A 23,337-nucleotide genomic window follows, 5' to 3' on the forward strand; every position below is an offset into this window, starting at 1 on the left:
GTCCTGCCACTACCCTCTGGCTTGAAGTTTCTGCTGAAAGATCAGATGTTAACCTTATGGGGATTCTCTTTTGTGTTATTTGTTGTTTTCCCCTGGCTGCTCTAAATATTTTTTCTTTGTATTTAATTTTTGATAGTTTGATTAATATGTGTCTTCGTGTGTTTCTCCTTGTATTTATCCTGTATGGGACTCTTTGTACTTCGTGGTCTTGATTAACTATTTCCTTTCCCATATTAGGGTAGTTTTCAACTATAATCTCTTCAGATATTTTCTCAGTGCCTTTCTTTTTCTCTTCTTCTTCTGGGACCCCTATAATTCGAATGTTGGTGTGTTAAATGTTGTCCCAGAGGTGTCTGAGACTGTCCTCAATTATTTTCATTATTTTTTCTTTTTTTTGCTTGACAGTAGTTATTTACACTATTTCATGTTCCAGGTCACTTATCCGTTCTTCTGCCTCAGTTATTCTCCTATTGATTCCTTCTAGAGAAATTTTAATTTCATTTATTGTGTGGCTCATCAGTTTGTTTGCTCTTTAGTTCTTCTAGGTCCTTGTTAAATGTTTCTTCTTTCATCTGTATTCTATTTCCAAGATTTTGGATCATCTTTACTATCATTATTCTGAATTCCTTTTCAGGTAGACTGTCTGTTTCCTCTTCATTTGTTAAGTCTGGTGGGTTTTTGCCTTCCTTCTTCATCTGCTGTGTGTTTTTCTGTCCTCTCATTTTGCTTAACTTACTATGTTTGGGGTCTCCTTTCACAGGCTGCAGGTTCGAGGTTGCCATTATTTTGGTGACTTCCCCCAGTGGCTAAGGTTGATTCAGTGCATTGTGTAGGCTTCCTGGTGGAGGGGACTAGTGCCTCTTCTCTGGTGGATGAGGCTGGATCTTGTCTTTCTGGTGGGCAGGTCCAAGTCTGGCGGTGTGTTTTGGGGTGTCAGTGTCCTTATTTTGATTTTATGCACACTGTCTGCTAATGGATGGGTTTGTCCTTCTGTCTTGCCAGTTGTTTGGCCTAGGGTGCCCTTCACTGTAGCTTGCTGGTTGTTGAGTGAAGCTGGGTCTTGGCGTTGAAATGGAGATCTCTGGGAGATTTTCACCATTTTATATTAGGTGGAGGCAAAGCCCTGATGCCTGAACTTGGCTCTCCCACCTCAGAGGCACCACACTTACACCTTGCTGGAGCACCAATAGCCTGTCATCCACACGGCTCAGAATAAAAGGGAGACAAATTGGAAGGAAGGAAGGAAGGAAGGAAGGAAGGAAGGAAAGAAAGAAAGAAAGAAAGAAAGAAAGAAAGAAAGAAAGAAAGAAAGAAAGAAAGAAAGAAAGAAAGAAAGAAAAGATAAAATAAAATATAATAAAATAAAGTAAAATAAAATAATGTTATTAAAATAAAAAGTAATTAATACGAAAAAAAAGTTTCAGTAATAAAAAAAAAATACAAAAAACGGACAGACAGAACCCTAGGACAAATCATAAAAGCAAAGCTATACAGACAAAATCACACACAGAAACCTACAAATACACACAAAAAGAGAAAAAGGGAAAAAAAAATACACATATATTTGCTCTCAAAGTCCACCTCCTCAATTTGGGATGATTCGTTGTCTACTCAGGTATTCCACAGATTCAGGGTACATCAAGTTGATTGTGGAGATTTAATCCTTTGCTCCTGAGGCTGCTGAGAGAAATTTCCCTTTCTCTTATTTGTTCGTACAGCTCCTTTAGTTCAGCTTTGGATTTGGACCCACCTCTGCATGTAGGTCGCCTTAGGGTGTCTGTTCTTTGCTCAGACAGGACTGGGTTAAGGAATTGGCTGATTCGGGGGCTCTGGCTCACTCAGGCTGGGGGGAGGGAGGGGTAGAGATGTGAGGCAAGCCTGTGGCGGCAGACACCGGCATGATGTTGAACCAGCCTGAGACTCACCATGTGTTATCCCAGGGAAGTTGTCCCTGGATCACAAGACCCTGGCAGTGGTGGGCTGCACAGGCTCCCAGGAGCGGAGGTGTGGATAGTGACCTGTGCTTGCACACAGCATTCTTGGTTGTGGCAGTAGCAGCCTTAGCATCTCATACCCATCTCTGGGGTCTGTGCTGATAGTTGGGCTCATGCCCAGTTCTGAAGCTGCTTTAAGCAGTGCTCTTAATCCCCTCTCCATGCGCACCAGGAAACAAGAGGGAAGAAAAAGTCTCCTGTCTCTTTGCAGCTCCAGACTTTTCCCGGACTCCCTCCTGGCTAGCCATGGTGCGCTAACCCCTTCAGGCTGTGTTCACGCCCAACCCCAGTCCTCTCCCTGTGATCCGACTGAAGCCCGAGCCTCAGCTCTCAGCCCCCTCCTGCCCCAGCAGGTGAGCAGAGAAACCTCTCTAGCTGGTGAGTACTGGTCGGCACCAATCCTCTGTGCGGGAATCTCTCCACTTTGCTCTCTGCACCCCTGTTGCGTGCACTCTCCTCCATTGCTCTGAAGCTCCCTGTCTCTGCCACCTGAAGTCTCAGCCCACGAAGTGGCTTCCTAGTGTGTGGAAACCTTTCCTCCTTCACAGCTCCCTCCCACTGGTGCAGGTCCCGTCCCTATTTTTTGTCTCTCTATTTTATTTTTTCTTTTGCCCTACCCAGGTATGTGGGGAGTTTCTTGCCTTTTGGGAAGTCTGAGGTCTTCTGCCAGTGTTCAGTAGGTGTTCTGTAGGGGTTGTTCCACATGTAAATGCATTTCTGATGTATTTGTGGAGAGGAAGTTGATCTCCGCTTCTTACTCCTCCACCATCTTCCATAGGTTGATTTTTCATTTTGTTGATTGTTTTTCTTTTTTCTGTTTCCTGTACCTTTTTAAATGTAAATAAGGGCTTTCTTTTAAACAAGTAAACACTACATTAACCATAGTATTACATAAGATTTACATGGATCTTGATTAAAAGCCCAATTTATCTTACTCTGATGGTGTGATTATAGAAAATTCTGTTTGAAAAATCCTACAACAATGCATACTCATGTCTCTGTAATTTGGTTGTCAGTGCATTACAGATAAATAACTTTGTCAAGATACCTAGGCACAATATCCACATTTCAATACCAGCACCATGTTAAGTGTTTCTTTATACAGGCTTCTAATTTACAAAATGTAGTGGTCATTTCTAGAATTTGTTCTTCTTGATTAAGTTTCTTTTCTGTCTTTTGGATTGTATTTCCAAATACATCCCTATCTCAGGTTTAAATTAAATTAAACTCTTCTCTCATTTGCTAAAGTGGATTTCTGGGATGATATTGCTTACAAGTAACATGTTCTAGTAATTTAATCAGTGGATGGAATATGATAAATTTAATGATTCATTTTGATACATGATAGACTTATTTGAAATATGATAAAATTAACCTACCAACATATGGAAAACAGGATCAGAGGCCTGCAAATAAATATTATCCTTATAAAACCAATAGCAGAAAAGCCAGGGCTATTTACAATGACTGCTTTGAAAAAGAGGAAGTAATATCCCCCAAAATGTGGAAATTAGCAAGATGGATAAGGGCAGAATATTTCAAGCTTGAAGTATTTTTCTAGTGGTCCTCAAATTACACAGTGCCTACTTACAGGACTGCCATTAGGAGTCCAGAAGCAAGACTGAAGCATTATCATCACTGGGCTCTTAAAAGCAAATGTTGGTCAACAATACTCCCTTTAGGTATCTGGCTTTACCTTAACACAAACATTTTCCCAGTATAAAGAAACGGCCTACTTTTTATGAAACTACTAGGCACCTAATTATTGTCCAAAGGTATAAATATGTCACACACACACACCACACACAGTGCATCAGTAGTTAACATACCGGGACTAAGGATATAGCTGTTGTTGTTGTTTTTTAATACTAAGGGTACAGTTTTGTAAGGAATTTTTTTTTCTTATTTACTTCACAAAATACTAACATTACCTATGGCTTATTGAATATGCTACTATTATAGCACTAATTACATTTCATCTTGCATTACAGTTATTGGTATACATATTTATGTTCTCTACTACAATGTAAGCAACTGGAAAGCAGTTGTTTTATACCTCATTTTCTCTGTCAAGGTACTTGGATATATTATGCATTCTAAATGTTTATTGACATATGAATGAAGTAGTAGTGTAAACAGAAGTTTTATTTTCATGTGATTTTTGTTTTCCAGACATGAGAGGAATTTACAGTAAATACACCTTCTTGAGTTTAATTTACCATTTTGTATCAGTGTAAAAAACTTGCAGTCTGGATCATTCAACTTGTTTAATATAAGTGAGAGCATCTTGACATACAAAATTGAATCTAAATAGAGTGTCAAATCAAAACACTTCTGAAAAAAGAGCAAGACTCAGTTAGTGGGAAGGTCCAAGGCTTAAAGTATCTCAGCTAAGGCTGTCGACATGACAGAATTTTCTTGGTTATCTGTTGTGGAAAACATTCCCTTCATGTCTCACAAAGTGGTTCTAGAACAAGTGTTGACACACTATAGCCCATGGTACCAAATCCAACCAGCCATCTGTTTTGTATGGTCTGTGAGCTAAAATGGATTTTACATTTTCTTACTGGTTAACAGAATCAAAAGGACGCAAGAAAATTGTATACAATTCCAAATTCAATGGTCATAAATATGTTCTTATTGGAACACTGTTGCACTCATTCATTTACATATTATCTAAGGCTGCTTTTGAGCTAAAGTTAGAGTTAAGTGGGAGCAACAGAGACTGGATGGCCTGCAAAACTCCAAATATTTACCCTTTGTTTCTTTACAGAGAGTTTACCTACCCTTGTAAAACATTCATTGCTTTCATGTTCCACAATTTGTTTCTAGAATATCAACAGATGTAAGAGTTTTTATTAACTTATATGCTATATTTTTAGTTTGATTTTACCACAATCCAAATAACACAATGATGCATTAAAGTGGATCTTTAAATTTCTTTAATTCCATCCACTGCTTGGATTACTAGATACTGTTACCTGCTAAACATTACCATTCCAAATATCCACTTTAGTGAATGTGAGAAGGATGTTTGTAATTGACTGGATTATATGTGGAAATCTCTTCAAATGAGAAATTAAATGAAATAATTGGTAAAATAGCAATGACTTTTTATACCTATTACAAAATAATTAAGTGAATGATTAAGCAATGGCTAAATAATTAGGAGGCAGTTTCTATCACCTATAAGAAACTATAGTATGCTAAACAATCAGCATTATCACATAAGATGAATGAGACATGATGAAAATTGTTCAAAATGTAAAATGATAATGTTAACATTAATTGAATACTTATATGCAAGACACTATTTAATGACTTTATATTTATTGTCTCAATTAATCTTCCACACAGCCATATGAAATAGGTGAATATACTTTCCTTATTTTAAAAACAAAGAGAAACTGAGAAGTTAAATAATTCACTTGAGGTCATAACACAAAAAAGTTTCAGAACTAGCCTTTGAATTTTGATACTTTAACTCCAGGGTGAATCTGATCATGCTTTTTTATATAAGATATGGAAGGAAAATGTCCCTGGACACAAGCACAAATGGGTTGGTTATTGAGCCATAATTTTTTTTTTTTTTTTTTTGCATAAAACAATGAGCATTGTAGGTTTGTTAGCATGAGTTGAAGATAAATTCCATTGCTCATAACAATTAACTTTTTCTTCACTGTATTAGCCATTTTGTTAGCATGCTTTTTCATTTCCATTGGTTTTACAAAATAAGTGATGCCTGATATTTTGAGCAAATCAAATACAAACTGTGGTAGACTACAAAAAAATGATTCTTCTAAGGAGAACAAACAATAAACTACAAAGTCACACTTTGTCTGCTGCCCATAACAATTAACAATTATTCTCTATGTTTGCAGCCAGCAGCATAGAGAATATCAGGAGACAGTAGGAAGACTGGTTTTCATTTAGCACAGCAGTGAGAGAGTAATATTATGTACAAGCTCAGGTCTGACCTTTCAATGATGCCTGCTTAAAATTCATAGATATTGATTAAAGAAACTAATATTTGCAAATTTACATTGGTGCGTTTCAGTCACAGTTCACTTTGAAAATCAACTAGGTATATTTTTATAATTGTATATTATTTTAGATGTTTTGTAGAGAAATGGCAAATTATGAAAAAAATCATAAACACAGGGCATTTAGTACTGCTGAATCTCAGAAAAAAATCATTGAGTGTAAAAATCAGACACTTCAAGCAAAACATAAATTGCCATGAATATGATGTTTTAGCAGAAGGGATCAAGCTACTTTCCAGATAGGCAGGAGACATAAATGGAACTGGAAATTCTGGGGAGAAATTTATATTTAAATAAAAATGATGACAAAAAGTTTTAATTGAGAAAAAATAGTTTTATGTCCTCCTTATTATCTTCTATTAAATGCAGCAGAAACTGGATAATGGTAAGTCCTCAATAGATGATTCTAGTGAAACCAGCATGAAAACAGTCTAAACCAAAAATGACTCAAAGTTTTAACACTTCTAAGAATATATGAACATATATACATATATATAGTATATTATACTGCATATATGAGATGCAGATTATAGCCTATATATTCTTGGTCCTTTTTGAACTGTCTAATCTCATTAAAATGACAAATTCTTGTATCTACTGTGCAGTACTCTCTTCTCAAATGTTAATGCATATTTTAGCCATAATCATTGTTGTTTTAGTACTTAAAGAGTCTCTGCTCCTTAATGAAACCTGAGAAAGTCAAAGGTTTGGGCAACAATGTCCAGCAAGAGAAGCAACTCAAATACTAGATTAGGTGCAACTCTGGGATCCGTAGTGTTATCTCTCTTCTTTCCAAGTTTTCTCACATAACTCCTTGTAATTTAAGAAGAGAAAGACAATTGAATGAGGATGATGGATGTAGAGCTTTGTGAAGCTCATACTCAAAACTGCATGAGTGATATACTTTGGCAGAATTTAAGGCTTTCCTTTCTATTTCACCCTGAGACTCTAGAAAGTGTCCACAAAATAAACATCTAAAGACATAAAATAAAATGAGTTCAGATTATTAATTCCCAAGGTGATTAGTATGAGTAGAATTTAATAAGTAAAAATTTCTAAAAATCATTTTCTCTTTTAGTTAGATGTTCTAACTATAGTAATAGTCCTCCAAAAGTTTAATTGCCACTTTTTTCAATGCCAATTCTGTCACTTTAACTTATGTTTTTGCTCTGCTAATTAAATTACCATACCTAGCAAACTTTAGTGGGATATAGTAGTTTCCAGAAATAAATATCAATAATACCGATGGTTCATACCCAGTTATGTAGGCATGATCTTTTGACATGGTTGGTTCTTGATGCAACCCTGACATAATCAGCCAGAACATGTTTTAGGCTCAAATTATAATCTCCTAATTCATGTTGACTTCTGTAGCACTCTGTAGTCCCTTCTTAGAATACCGGAATAATTATAAAAACCAAATAATTATAAAAGTTCCCCATGTCCCCCCTTTTCTGGCCATGTGCTCTTAGTTTCCATTAAATGAGAAGAATGAAGTTAAAGCTATTGATAAAAATAATTAGATAGATATTGAACAATATTTTAAAACAGTTGAGTAAAATCTGAAGGTCATGCATGATATTTAAGCTAGTTGAGATTTATTTAAGCATTTCATGAGTAAAACAAATCATATTTATTTAATTGTACCTTGAGAAGAGGGCATGGTTTTTGAAAGCTTGACCTTTTCTAGGAAGTGTGTGTGTTTGTGTGTGTGTGTGTGTGTGTGTGTGTAGGTTGAATACTATTTTGGAACCTCTGAGATGAAAGTCACAGAGTCATTCCAGAATTTCCATTTAAAGTTGAAAAACTAGAAAACTATGTAAAATATAAAAAATAAAATCATTGGAGAACATATTATTTAGAATTCAAATTAATATTATAAACAAAATTATCTTATCTTTTATTACATCTTCTTGATGTAGTCAAAGAGATGTGTTTTTAAAGGACAACTTGCACCAAGTCAATGATTTCTTGGTTCCAACATATCAACTAAAGCAAAAAAGCTGGAAAAAATGTCTAGAAATCTTAGTTTACTCTTTTTTTTTTTTTTTTTTTTTTTTTTTTTTTTTTTTTTTTTTCAGTACGCGGGCCTCTCACTGTTGTGGCCTCTCCCGTTGTGGAGCACTCCAGACGCGCAGGCTCAGCGGCCATGGTTCACGGGCCCAACCGCTCTGCGGCATGTGTGATCCTCCTGGACCAGGGCACAAACCCGTATCCCCTGCATCGGCAGGCGGACTCTCAACCACTGCACCACCAAGGAGGCCCAGTTTACTCTTTTACACACATATTCACTTGATTATTTTTCAGCAGTGTAGGTATGACCTTGACCTTAATGGGTCTCTTAGTGATCTGAACACGTATTATAAATTCAAGAACCATTCTTCTTTCTAGGGTGATGAAGGTAAGGAGGAGAAGAGATATTATTGTGTTAGATATAATGAGTTTTATTTCTTTTGATTGCACACAAAGGTCAAAGCAAACCTTGTGGGTAATAGCACTGTAACAGTGGTAGCATAGATGAGTGATTAAGATGTTTCTCAACATAAAGATAATTTACAAATCAAAATAATTAAATAACAGGCTTGAATTCAATAAATAGAGTGTGTTCTGATGTCACAGTGTATACCGTTCTCACTACTATTAATAAACCATTTCATGTATCCTGTGATTTAAAGCCTTCAGTGTACTTCACTAATGGTACGGCATACATCAGTAAAAAATAAGAAAAACCTTAAAAATACTAAAGATGCAAATGGTTTAATCATTAAAAATGCTTAATAGTCCATTAGCTTATAAGTGCTTCTTAGATACATATTCAGAATTAAGCAATCATCATTCAACAAACAAAAGAAATTGTTTCTATTTACCTATAAATTCATATATGTGATTTAGTGTAAAATTTTTAAAAATACACACACGTTTAAATTCTAACTTTTGCAAACAACTTTAAATTATATTTTAACAATATGTGATGATCAAGCTATTTAAGAATGACTTAATCAGCTATCCTCTACAGTTTTACTTTAATAGAACCTTAGAAAGACTATCAATGTATTCATTCAAAATGAAAGACAATGAAACACTACTTATTAATTTTGCCAAGTATATCCCCCACATAAGCCTTTTCCACACTTTTTGGCAGATTGATGTTTTAGCTAAATAATGACTAGAATTCTCGTGCACCTGTAAAAATTTATGCTATGCTGGAAGGATAAAAGGAAATATGTTTATGCAAGGGGAAATAACTATTATTTAAGCTTGACTGGAAGCAATACCAGATGTTCCATTCATTTTCATGTTTTTGCCAGTATTTTCTTCCCATTTTAATGGCAAATAACTTTGAGTACCACCAGCAATTTTTATCCATTTATTTTTACAAGCCTCTTTCAACACAAAAGTAAAAAAATTCTGTGATAGTCAGACCCTTACTAGTTGTATAGCTGTCAACAGAAGATTAACTAAATTATCTAGAGGGAAGAAAGGGGATTTTAAGACTTTTTGGCTTGAAGAAGAAAAAGTTGCAGGATAACTTTAAAAGTTATCTTAAATGTTTTACATAGATATATTTATCACCAGTTTTATATCGCTGAGAGGAAAATAAGAGAACAGGGCCTAATTGTTTTAGTATATTTGTTGGTTACCTTACAGAGAAACTGTCAGTGTTATATGAATTACCTCCTCATCTTTGAATAAAGTTGCAACATTGATCTACTTAAGAATAACAGCATAAATGTGATCTCATTCAGTTGTCGATTGCCCATACTACTAATGGGCAGAAGCCAAAAGAGTAGATGATTCCTTGACCAGAGACACTCTTTGTGTTGTTCTTGAACTCCTGAGTATATGGAGAAGCCCCCGTGTGGTGACAGACAATTTACAAAGCAAAACATCTATTCTCAAAATGACTGAATATTTTAGATATTTTCTGCCAACAGTATAATGAACAAGATGATTTAACTATTTTTTATTGTAAAAAGGTATGTAAAATGTCCTAATTTATGTCTTTGATGTGGCAGTTATCTGATGTGAAGTGTAAAAATTATTTCATGTATTTACTTATAAGAAATTCTGTAAACAGGCTAACATAGGCACTTTTAGACATCAGCTATAATGATGATTGAACACTCATAAATTTATCAAAAGGAAGTAGCTGAATATGCTATTAAAAGAAGAGCATGGTTAAAGTCCAGGAGTTAGGAAATTTGGCTTATAGTTACAGTTTTGCCACTAATTAGCTATAGTCATTCTATGTTTTAGGCTTTTCCCACACCTGTCCATTTCTTTAAAAGTCCTTTCTAACTAAAATCCTAAGATATTTGTAAATGTGCAATTTTTATAAACTTCAGTCAAATGAAAAGGGATAAAAAATTCAGAGCATAAATTTCCTTTTTCTTCATATATATAGTAGTTATGAAAATAATTATAGCATATATGCTTGCTTTGATCACATGTGGCAAGTTCAAATGTATGTATTTTTATTTCTTTAATATAGAAATAAAAATCATCTTGATCTTGATACATTAGTAAGATGCATGCTAACTCCTATCAAATGTGCTTTATCCTTAAGCAAGTCAAGTTATTTAGGTCAGTCAAATGCTCCTGAAAGGTGATTACTTAACATATTAATTATCTTAATCAGATTCATAATTTGTAGAGAAAGGCTTAAATTTTCACCTCATTTTCTAGCTCACTTAGAATGACAAAAAACAATTTATCGTTTTTACTGTTTTTGTTTTGGGTTACAATTTTATACTTTGTCTTTGAATGTATTACCTTATATGGAGAGCAAAAAAAACATAGAAGTGAAGTGAGCAACTCTCAATTACTAAAAAAAAATGTAAGGAGAAAGTAAGAGAAGATCAGTGAATTAATTATGAGAACTGAGGGGTGAAGTCAGGTCTGCAGGCAGTTTGCCAAAATATAATCAGTATTTTCAATAAGTATTTGTAGTATATATAGCATTATATTAGTAATCATTGTCCAACCTTCAAAATACCTCACCTGAGAGTTGAGGGACCACAATGATGGTAAAGTGTCATTGGTTATTTTGTTTCTGAGTTGAAAAATTAACAATAATAAAATTTTTCCATACGGTTGAAATTAGTTGCTATTCTTAGATTAAACTTTCTATGTTTGCATTTTAACACATCTTGAGTCATTAACCCCACTTCCATCTTAATTATCTTGGGGAGCTTCTATATTAAACACTAGGAGATCTGAACTGAGTTGCTACCTTGTAACTGCTTTTAAAACTTTTATTGGGAGGGTGTGCTTTTCCATTCCAACTGGAAACTCCATAAGGGTAGGATATATGTTTTTATTCCTTTGTCATCCTTTAACAGAACTTAATAAAATTCATTACACATGGAAGAATGCAAGGCTAAATTAATGCTGCTGACTATTTTTAAAGCATTTTCTTGGTCAACATTTGAGAACTTAATGTAAATCATAGATTCAAGTGTATCTACAATTCTGTATATAAAGTACAATCAATTATTATGCTTTATAATCTATTATATTTTATATAAGGCCTTGCTGTTTTATTTATTGCATGTTTACAAATATATCAAGTATTAGGATCCTATAGGAATCCTGACAAATTAGGCTTGCAGGAGCTGACAAAGTGTTTTTTTAAAGTTTGGTTCAGAAGTTTGTTAAAAATTCAGATTCCTAAATCTCACCTTGAAACTAATAAGTTAAATTCTCTGGTAGTGGATACTGAGTAACTACATTTTTAACAAGCTCCCCAGATGATTCTTGGGCACAGTGAAGTCCAAGATCCTATTTGCACTAACAAGAAAGAGAATTGCCCCAGGTATCGCTCATTAAGCTAGCATTTCTGAAAATGATCTGCCTCCCACACTCCATTACAACCAACATAATACTGGAAGTCCTAGCCAGAGCATTTATGAAGAAAAATAAATAAAAGTTATCCCAATCAGAAGGGAAGAAGAAAAAATATCTATGTTTTCAGATGACATGCTCTTATATGTAGATAACCCTAAAGACTCCTCAAAAAAGCTGGTAGAACTAATCAACAAATTCAGTAAAGTTGCAGGATAAAAAAATCAACATTTAAAATCCTTTCTGTTTCTACACCAACAACGACCCACCTAAAAAGGAAATTAAGAAAACTATTCCATTTACAAAAGTGTCAAGAAGAATAAAAACACTTAGGAATAATGAAATTGGACCTTATGGTATACACAAAAATCAACTCACAATGGATTAAAGATTTTAATGAAAACCTGAAACTATAAAACTCCTAGCAGAAAACACGGGGAAAAAACTTCAAGACATTGGTGTTGGCAATAATTTCTTGGACATAATACCAAAGCACAAGCAACAAAAATGAAAATAGACTAGTGGGAATACATCAAACTAAAAGTACATAAAATAGCAAAGGAAACAATCAATACTCAAAAGGTAACCTATGGAATAGAAGAAAATATTTATAAACCATCTATCTGATAAGGGTTAATATCTAAAATATGTAAGGGACTCACACAAGTCAATAGCAAAGAAACAAGTAATCTGATTTAAAAATGGGCATAGAAGTAGACATTTGTTCAAAGAAGACATACAAATGGCCAACAGGTATATAAAAATGTGCTCAACATTACTAATCATCAGGGAAATACAAATCAAACCCACAGTGAGATATCATCTCAAATCTGTTAAAAACACTATTATAGACACAACAACAACAAAAATACAAATGATAACAAGTGTTGGCGAGGATGTGGAGAAATCAGAAACTTTGTACAATGTTGATGGGAATGTAAAATGGTGCAGCTGTGAAGGAAATCAGTTTGGAACTGATTTCCTGCCAAAATTAAAAATAGAACTACTACAGGATTCAGCAATCACACTTCTGGGTATATATCTTTAAAAAAATTGAAATCAGTTTCTTGAGGAGATATTTTCACTGCCATGTTCAGTGCATCATTAGTCACAATATCCAAGACATGGAAACAGCCTAAGTTTCCATTAACAGATGGATGCATAAAGACAATGTGGTATATACATACAATAGAGTATTATTTGCCTTAGAGAAATCCTGCCTTATACAACAACATCGGTGAATCTGGAGGACATAATGCTAAGTGAAATAATCTAGTCACAGAAAGACAAAAGCTGTATTATTTCATTTATATCAAGTACATAAAATAATCCAACTCATAAAAGCAGAGAGTAGAATGGTGGTTTCAGGGGACGAGGGGGGGAGTTGGAAATGGAGAGTTGTTGAATGGATGGAGTTTCAAGTATACAACTTGAATAGGTTCTAGAGATCTGCTCTACAACTTTCTGTCTATACTCTATTGTGTACTTAAAATTTTGTTGAGAGGCTGGAACTCAATTTAAGTGTTCTTGCCACAATAAAAATAAAATAAAGCCAAAAAGATATTTTTGAAAATTAAAAATCACTGATTCAAATGTTTAGTGAACTGTTCAGAGCCCTGGAATCCCATTCAACTAGACCTTGATAAAAAAAAAAAAAAAAGCATCATACTTTTTAAAATCTAAACATCCTAAATGGATATTCCACATGTAAAGTCCTATATTTTCTATTTTTTCTCACCTAATTTTTTCCCTTAAAGCATTATATCTATTAACATGCTTTCTTTGCTACCATTCATTACTTTGTTTTTCCTGTGTAATGGAATGTTGGAGAATCTGAGGAAAGCAAGTGGAACTTCTCCCTAAAATTATTCACAGAGAGAAAATATATCAATAAATTCTTGGAGGTTAAAAAATCCAGACCTAAATAGACATTTCTCCAAAGAGGATATACATATTGCCAACAAACACATGAAACAATGCTCAACATCATTAATCATTAGATAAATGCAAATCAAAACTACAATGAGATATCATCTCATACCGGTCAGAATGGCCATCATCAAAAAATCTAGAAAGTATAAATGCTGGAGAGGGTGTGGAGAAAAAGGAACACTCTTACATTGCTGGTGGGAATGTAAATTGATACAGCCACTATGGAGAACAGTATGGAGGTTCCTTAAAAATCTACCAATAGAACTACCATACGACCCAGCAATCTCACTACTGGGCATATGCCCTGAGAAAACCATAATTCAAAGAGTCATGTTCCAAAATGTTCATTGCAGCTCTATTTACAATAGCCAGGACATGGAATTAACCTAAGGGTCCATCATCAGATGAATGGATAAAGAAGATGTGGCACATATATACAATGGAATATTACTCATCCATAAAAAGAAATGAAATTGAGTTATTTGTAGTGAGGTGGATGGACCTAGAATCTGTCATACAGAGTGAAGTAAGTCAGAAAGAGAAAAACAAATACAATATGCTAACACATGTTATGGAATCTAAGAAAAAAAAAAAAAAGGTCATGAAGAACCTAGTGGCAAGGTGGGAATGGAGATGCAGACCTACTAGAGAATGGACTTGAGGATGTGGGGAGGGGGAAGGGTAGGCTGTGACAAAGTGAGAGAGTGGCATGGACATATATACACTACAAAACATAGAATAGATAGCTAGTAGGAAGCAGCCGCATAGCACAGGGAGATCAACTCGGTGCTTTGAGACCATCTAGTGGGGTGGGAAGGAGGGAGATGCAAGAAGGAAGAGATATGGGAACATGTGTATATGTATAACTGATTCACTTTGATATAAAGCAGAAACTAACACACCATTGTAAAGCAATTATACTCCAATAAAGGTGTAAAAAAACCACCTTCAGTATATATTGTTTAGAACTATGTACATATGTGATAAAACTATCATTCAAAATGCAGGGGAATAAATAACACAAAATTCAGGATACTGCTGTAGTTACCTTTGCAACAAGTATGAGACAGGATAGGGAAAGATAGGAAAGATGCATGTATTAGAATGTTCTAGTTAAGTAGGATGGTGGTTTCACAGGGGTTCATTTGTTGTAATGCTTCATAACATACATATATACTTACATGTACATGTCATGTATCTTTTGCAAGAAGAGATTTTCATTTAATGAAGTACTCAACTAAAGATAAAACCTTTCTTCATGTTTATGTTTTGAGGGTAAGGCAGAAAGCCTGGCTTGCAATAACATGGATTAGAATGTGCCTCTTTTATAGAGTGACTTTTGTAAGTCACCTGGTCCTACCTCTCCAGTCAAGTTTCTCCTCTACAGTGGCTGAGTCTCAACAGGAACCTAAAATTGGAGTGAAGACAGGATGAGCAAAGCTTTCCTCTGATACCTCTCTGGGCTGTCTCAGGTGCACCCAAGCAGTTCCCTCATCTGTGCAGTGATGAGTTTGAGTATATCACTTTAAAAAAAAAAATGTGAAACAGTAATTTGAATGTCTATATATCTTTCTTTTTTATTGAAATAGAGTTGATTTACAATGTTGTGTTAATTTCAGGTGTGCTGGGTAAATCACTTTTTAAAATAGTCTTTTAGATTGTTCTTAATCATTTTAAAGATTGTTTACTCCAATCATCCTAATTTTTATTACTGTTGTAACAATAATATAAGATGTAATTAGCATTTTATCCACAACATACACTAAAGATTTTTATAGTTATTACTTAAAAAAAAATGCTATCCATCCTTAAGATTGATCTCAAATCATGCTCCTCCATGAAGCATTCTAAGATTGCTCTGGTCAGAAGAATTATTTCTTGTCTTTGAATGCCTAGCAGTTTCAATGACCAAGAAACTTAAACTGTTTTTGCAATACACTCTTTTCTTTATTGCCATAAACTTTCCAAGTGGATGCACTTTTTCTCCCCAACAGTATTTTAAGTCTCAAGTGTGAATCAACATCTATTATTTATCTTTCATCTTTAAAGTGCTTAAGAAAACATAATGCATACAATTGGGATTCACTAAACACTTGTTGAATGGCGGAAACAAATGAATATCAACATCTTATTTAAAAAATTGGCTTGTCGAATGTTACAACAGAATTCAGACTAAATTTAAGAGTTGCCTAAGTGTTATGTGACAGTCTGTTACACATGCAATTGTTTATTAGTATTGTTATAGCCAATGTAATCAACATTAGACAAAAAAAGGACATTTAAATGTCACTGTGTTGAAACAATCTAGTTAAACAGGGAAAATGTGGACAAAAGACTTAACAGCTTCTATTGAGTGAGCTGAAAGTGGAATGACCAAGAACCAATCACATGTTAAAGACCTGCTGAAAACACTTGCAAGGTGTATAGTATGGCTCCTGAAGAAGCAATAGCAATACAGTGTGTAAGGAGGCAACAGGTCTACATTCTGTACAATGGCATTTGAAAGCATGAAAAGAACAAGCCACTTTGACTAACAGTAACAGGCTAAGAAAAGTTAACCAGGAGTTATTGATTTTTATCAATATAGACTTAAATGTTTTTTTTTTTTACTTAGGTTTATAATACTTTTTGTTTGTTTCTTTGCTAATATTTTTCCAGCTTTGGCCATTAGGAGCTTTTTCAGTTGGCTCCTGTGTCCCTTTGACATACTCCCATGATTACTTTTTTGAGGACTTTCTACTTTATGGCACAAGATATTCCAGATTAATCTTGCAGAATATTGATTTATGTTTCTTCATTAAGGATCCAGTGTTCCCCAGTCCTCCACCTCAATTTTAGTTTTTCATCTCCTTCAAATATAAGAATTTCACACTGATATACATATATACATACACACATATACATGTATACATATGTGTGTATGTATGTGCATGTGTGTATATGTGCATATATATAGCATTGAAACTATTTTTACTTATAAGGTCATTGGAAAGAAATCAAAAAGATTAGTATTAAGGGGCAGATGTCTTACAAAATCAGAATGGAGTTATACAAGTTTAAAAAATAAACTTTGGGGCTTCCCTGGTGGCACAATAGTTGAGAGTCCGCCTGCCGATGCAGAGGACACGGGTTCATGCCTCGGTCCGGGAAGATTCCACATGCCACGGAGCGGCTGGGCCCGTGAGCCTTGGCCACTGAGCCTGCGCGTCCGGAGCCTGTGCTCCTCAATGGGAGAGGCCACTACAGTGAGAGGCCTGCGTACCGCAAACAAAATAAAAATTAAAAATATAAAAAATAAAACTTTAAAGTACAAAGTGATTGAATATTTAAGCAATGTATAACAGGTCAATGCAATTAATATGCTGCTCCTGAAGTCACATATTAAGTAGTACCACATACTTTAAGTTTTTTATTTATATTTCCAAATGCAGAAGACAAATGATTCTTGTCTTTCAAATATCAGAAATAACTATAGATGCTTAATCATAATACTTAAAGAAACATGGCCCTAACATATTGCCAGATACCTAGATGGTTAGGAGTCCCAATTTTCTCAAATATTAAATATATTTTAATTAATGTTAACTTAAATATATATGCAATACCACAATGTTAAGAATGAGTCGTGAGGAGCATGGTACCTCACTCTAAGGAAAGAGGCTGTGAGTAGCAAGGATTTAAAATCAACCAACATAAGTTCCATTAGGAATTAGGAATGTTAGGAATCATTGCACTAAGTTTAAATTATATGTTAAAATATTCTAAATTTAGTAAAGCAATTGAATAACTTATGTAGTTTTATATGGTACATTTTAACCCATCGACAAAAGGATTTAACCTTAAATTTTCTATAAACAACAATAAAACTGTAGTTAGCTCCTTATTATTTCCTTTGAAGTAACAGTTTCTACTGAATAATGCAGTGTAAAATTCAGTAACGCAGGTCTAGTTCTGAACTTTAGAAGGCAACATTATTTTTGCCTTGTAAGAAGTTAAGCAACAACAACAGATATACAATCAAATAATACCCAGAGAAAGATGTGAATGTTACCTTTACATTCAAAAATTTTCCTTGGGAACATGAGAAAATATATGTAAAATATTTAGTGCCTGGAACATAGTAAAGGTCTACATAAGGTACTTATTATTTTTAATGTTGTATTATTATTATTGTTACTTTTCCAAAATCATCTGCTACCACTTTCCAAAATCATCTGCTACCTCTCTCCCCTTTGAAAACCTTACTCCAGCTGCACTAGCCTCCTTGTGTTTAAATATATCAATCACACTCCCGTCTCAGGGCTCTTGAAATTGCTGTTCTGTCTTCCTGGAAAGTGCTCCCTGTAAATACCCAGGTACCTTACTGCCCACTTTATGAGAAAATATATTACAATAAGCTTCTTTATTTAAGATTTCTCTTATGCATAAATATTTCCCAAGCATATTCCATATCACAGATGGATCTGTGTTGAGGATGAAGATGCACAATACATTTGGCCCTATCTGAATTGTTTTGTTAAGAAAGCAAATATACCATCATGTGTCCATTTTCACAAAGGACACAGGGGCCACTGTACATGAGGCATATGGTCTGCTGGCTGAATAGCCAAAACCTCAGAGGACAAAATGTCACCATGGTTAACAGGATGGCTGGAAAGTCTCCTCTGTGACCATGGGATATGCATGTGATCTTAAAGTCACTATAGTAAACTACAAGTCAGGACATATTTTTGAATTCACCAGTTAAGGGTGTTTGGAACATTAATCAATGGACTGTGTGGGGACATGTGGCATTGATGTGAATAGAAAAAATATGGACGGAAGTTAGGGGCTCCCCTGTAGCACAGCAGCAGTAACCTCTCATTTGTTTGAATTTTTGAGTCAGACATCCTCATGGCTGCATCTTCATTTAGATGGCTTCACTTCATTTAGATCTCTGCTCAAATGTTACCTCATCAGAAAGGCCTTCCCTATCTGAAGGAGTATCCCTTCTTAACTCTATTCCCTCTAATTATTTTTTCTTCATACTACTTACAACCATTAAGTACTACATTTTGGTTTATTTTTATTATCTCTCTCTCCCCATTAGAATGTATACTCTATGAAAACAGGTTCTCTGTTTTGATCCTATATTATCCCCAGTGCCTAGAAGTGTGCCTGACACCCAATGGTGCTCAATATTTGTGGAATGAGTTATTAATTAATTCTAAGTCTTATTCATCCAATCCCCCCTTCTTTGGGATATCAAAGTATATAGTGCCAGCTGCTCTTTTTTTTTTTCTAGGCAACCTCACTTGAAAAGGTCTCAAATGGAGGGAATTTGTAGTCTTGTCTAACAGTGCAATACTGGCAAAGATATACAAAATCATACGTCATACAATTAGTAATTTATGCAAAAAGAAAAAGCCCCAACAGGTAGTATGAGGGTATGATCCCCATTGCTGCTAATTCCTTAAAACTAAACACCCCTGTGAATCTCCAGCTTTGCACTGGGGCATATTGTTCTGGGCCCATACACAGATCATCAGCATTTTATTCAATGTTCTCAAGCGCACTGAGGAGATAACCACATTTGTCTTGGCAAATGCAGTTTACCACTTTATACACCTGGGTACTTAGGTAATCATCTCTTTATGAGCAGTTAAAATATATATTATATATATATATAAATATATATATATATATAATCTTATAACTAAATATTCTGTAATATAAAGGCATAATCATAATACAGAATATAAAATATTCTGATTTTTGGAATTCTAGGGTTGAAATAAAGAAAAGAAAGGACATTGAGCAAGGTCATTATGGGGAAGCAAAGATGCAGAGTTAGTAGATAACTAGGACAAAAAGAAAATGATAATTGAGCCCAGGCCTCTGATGACAGGCATACTGATATGTTCATACTCATGGTGTGGGATCATGATACAGAGTTGCTCATAAATGAAGTACATACAATACTTCAATTACATAGGAATGTATTGGGGTTTTAAAATCCCATAAAAACATATTAATATAACTTTAATACCTTGGTTTTACTATCTGTTTTAATAATAATGGTAGTTTATTCAACTATATTACATGTTAGTAATTTAGTCCATTCTCTATTAATCCCCTGCAATATTTGTAGGAAGCAGGATGGCTTAAAGACCTTTATTTTACACCAAGTGTTAGAGCCCATCTTATGTTCTCCACTCTGACTGCCGTTTTTGTTTGTTTGTTTGTTTTTTAACCACAGAGTTCTATTGAGGGGATAACTGGTTGCTTCCAACTTCGCAGGATTTTTTCCTCCTGCTTCTCAATTTTGTTGAAAAAGAGAGGCATTAGAAAAACGGGGCATAAGAGAGTTCCTTATCAAACTCTCTTTACCCAAGCTGAAACAATTCAGAATGGGTAATGATAGATTAATAAACCATCATATTTCAATTAATAAGGTCCTCAATTTACCCCTTCTCTTCTGCTTAAAATATCCTTGGCAAATCTATAAAACCACTTCCTGTATTTATTTTAAGAAAATATTAACTTTCCACTGTAACCATATGATATTTAACAGAAAATTTTTTAGAACATGAACATTATCAAGAATAAAATAAAAAGAGAAATATATTTTTAAAATATTACTTGGTGGCACTTTATATCTGACATTTTATCTGGCATTTTCATTTAGCAACTAATTTATTGTAAATATATTCTCATGCTGGAAAATCAGTTTAGGGGTCCTCAAAGAATTTTGTCAGGAAGTCACAGTGGATAATTTAAATTACTCTACAACAGAGTCAAATGTGCTTAATATTAACTTCCAAATTCAGCAGTTTTTAAAATTGTTGTTCATGGTGAGGGGAAATAATTTGAAAACCTGCTGAATCTAAAGCATAGATTATATATTACTTTGAAATCCAAGAATTTGTACTAAATACAACCTGCAATTCCAAAAGTTATATAGCATTTTCTGGAGTAATCACAAAAATATTTAGGAAAATTCTTACATACACATTTTATTTCTTAAGACATCTGTATCACAATCTATTATTAAATTCATTTCAAAAAAGCATTTCGTTATTTACATTTCATACAGAAAGACTGAGTTCGTATAAAGGTATCAATTTGCACAGTTGTTTTGTCTTTTGCCATAATGTTGTTATGCTGTTTTTTCTATTGATTATATTTTGAAATTATGGAAGCAAGGAACTGTCAGGTAGATATATTGCAAAAACATCTAGAAGCAAATCTGTCAGTCCTTCTCCTCTAAACTTATGTAGAGACACAGTATACCAAATATCCAGATTTCTAAATAAGTTAGCATACCTTCATGTTGAACTGCTATAAAATTTAAGACATTTCAAAAATACCTTCTTCTGTAGCTCTTTTACATTTTAATTACATTACCAAAATCGTTAATTGTGTCTACAACATGTTGGGGAAATAAATTCTGATAATGAAAGAAGAAAAAAACAAAGTAAAGATCTACTAGATTAAGTTATGTTAGACAATACTAGAGGAGGGAACATAATTTCCTTCCACTCAAGTAATTCTGGTGGACAGAAAAATAAAGTCAAATATTTTATGAGCTATACTTAAACTATACTTTATTATCACTTCTTATTCAATTTTAATATTCTGAAACCCGACATGTTCCATTTCCTACTTTAAGATCTCACTGCTGAAAGCAACATTTCATTACTTGCTTTAGGCAAAATATTTTCATAATTGCAAACTAGCTATGAAACTAATACAACTTGAAATAAATCTCAAATGCCAAAGGAAACTGTTCTGTACTCTCATATAAAGATAACATTTATCAAGCGTCAATATAGCAACCACGTACTAAGGAATAGATAAGGATGTGCTGAGCAGTCGGAGCTTTTATTTTTTCAGAGTTGGCCTAACAAAGTCAGAAAGAGTTCTACATAATTCATCACACTTGTACAAAAAATCATAACTCTTTGAATATTCAAGCCATATAGGATATATACAGAAAATTAGCAATTATAATAAACATCTCTTAGAACTGAAACAGTATTCTTAATGGAATCGGAATGGAATAGGAAAATTAAACTCACAACTCTGAAGCATATATCCCATTAATTATCAAAATGAATGTATGATTACTATTTTCCTTTATAGACTTAGAGGAGGGGGTGACTTGGAAACCCTGATTGGCTGCATACAAATTCAGAGATTATTATAACACTTCTATTTAAACATTAAATGAGAGTTTTAGAGGATAAGTTAACCTAAGCTATGACTTTGTTGCTATGTTTTCAAAAACTCCTACCTTGCTGTAGAATCTTCTGTATTGTCATCAGCCATCATCTCCAAATCTTGTGAGTATTTCTCACAAGCTTCTTTGAACAAATTCTCCTCTGGAACTGCTTTAGGAGTATTTTCATTTGCTCGAAGATGTTCTATCAGGTTTTGTGAGTGCCAATTCTGAAGGGCTCTTTGATGGGCAGGGGCCGATCCTGACACTGGTGCCAGTATGTTGTGGTGGACAGGACTATTGCTTTTCTTCAGTCCATGTCTGTCCCGAGAGTGGTTCTTCAACCTGCCCTGAACCGGGGTCCCTCTATGCTCATATCCTTCCTGCTGAAGGCAGTTTCCAGTGTTGGGCGAACCTTGAGAAGGATGACTAAACCACCTCCAGCGTAGCCTTAGGATCTGTTTCACATCAAACTCTTTCTTGCCAGACACTGACATCGTTGCAGGAGGAAAGACAAAAGCCTTCTCTCACAGAAAGGAAACAGCCTTTGTTATCTCTTGTTTCTCTGCCTCTTCTGTAAGACTAACAAAAGCACAAGTGCCGAGAGCAGTCTTTCTTTCTCTCCCCTCCCCCGCTGTCTGTGGTATACTGTGAATACTTCTAGTTTTCCAGCTGAAGCAGAAAGCTGCAGCTAACAATGTAGGTGGGAACCCATACTGACAGGATGATGAGGTCAGACCTTAAACAAGTAAATCAGCTTAGCACAGGAAAGCAGCTACCACAACACACTCCAGCTGCTAGATTTGCACGCTCCCAGCCCTCCCGCCTAGACTTGCAAATATCTAACCCAGCTCCTTCCTAACTGAAGTACAGTAGCTTCAGCCTTTAAATCCAAGCAAGTGAGCAAAAGCAAAGTGTTTAAACTCACTTCCTTCTAGATCCCAATCACCCCACCCCCTGCCAGATTTCATTTCCTGGCAACCCACTTTTAAAAATGTGCCACTTTGTCCTAGAAGAATTTGTACAGGGAATTCATTATGATCTATTTTGGGGTTCTTATGGAAAATTTGATGGTGGTTCATTAAGGGAAAACATCTTGTCATCAGTCCCCTCATGCACGTTTGTAGTTATTTTTACAAAATATCTGAAAATGTGAGTGTCTTTATAGAAATATTTGCTTGAAAACCTGAACAATTCCAGAAACATAAGAAACTGTTGTTTACGCATGACTGAAAACACACACTCCACTAGGGAATGTAGTAACAGTATTTTAAGTCTACAGCTGAAGGAAGAGAGCAGTGTTTTTCTAAGCTCATTAGGTTAG

At 34.6% G+C, this 23,337-nt stretch overlaps 1 protein-coding gene across 2 annotated transcripts in view; it reads right to left on the reverse strand.

The window, feature by feature from the left end:
• KLHL4 (kelch like family member 4) overlaps positions 1–22,915 on the reverse strand; it is a 142,255-nt gene extending 119,340 nt beyond the window's left edge. The window contains exon 1 of one of the 2 annotated variants that reach the window (XM_067023392.1): positions 22,089–22,915. In XM_067023392.1, coding sequence (XP_066879493.1) covers positions 22,089–22,510 — 422 coding nt within the window. In that variant the 5' untranslated portion in view covers positions 22,511–22,915. The remainder of the gene's footprint in view (positions 1–22,088) is intronic. The other variant, XM_059049980.2, reaches the window with a different exon arrangement.
• Positions 22,916–23,337: the final 422 nt, after the last annotated feature.

Source organism: Kogia breviceps, chromosome X (genome assembly GCF_026419965.1).
Source record: "Kogia breviceps isolate mKogBre1 chromosome X, mKogBre1 haplotype 1, whole genome shotgun sequence".
Lineage (NCBI taxonomy): Eukaryota > Metazoa > Chordata > Mammalia > Artiodactyla > Physeteridae > Kogia > Kogia breviceps.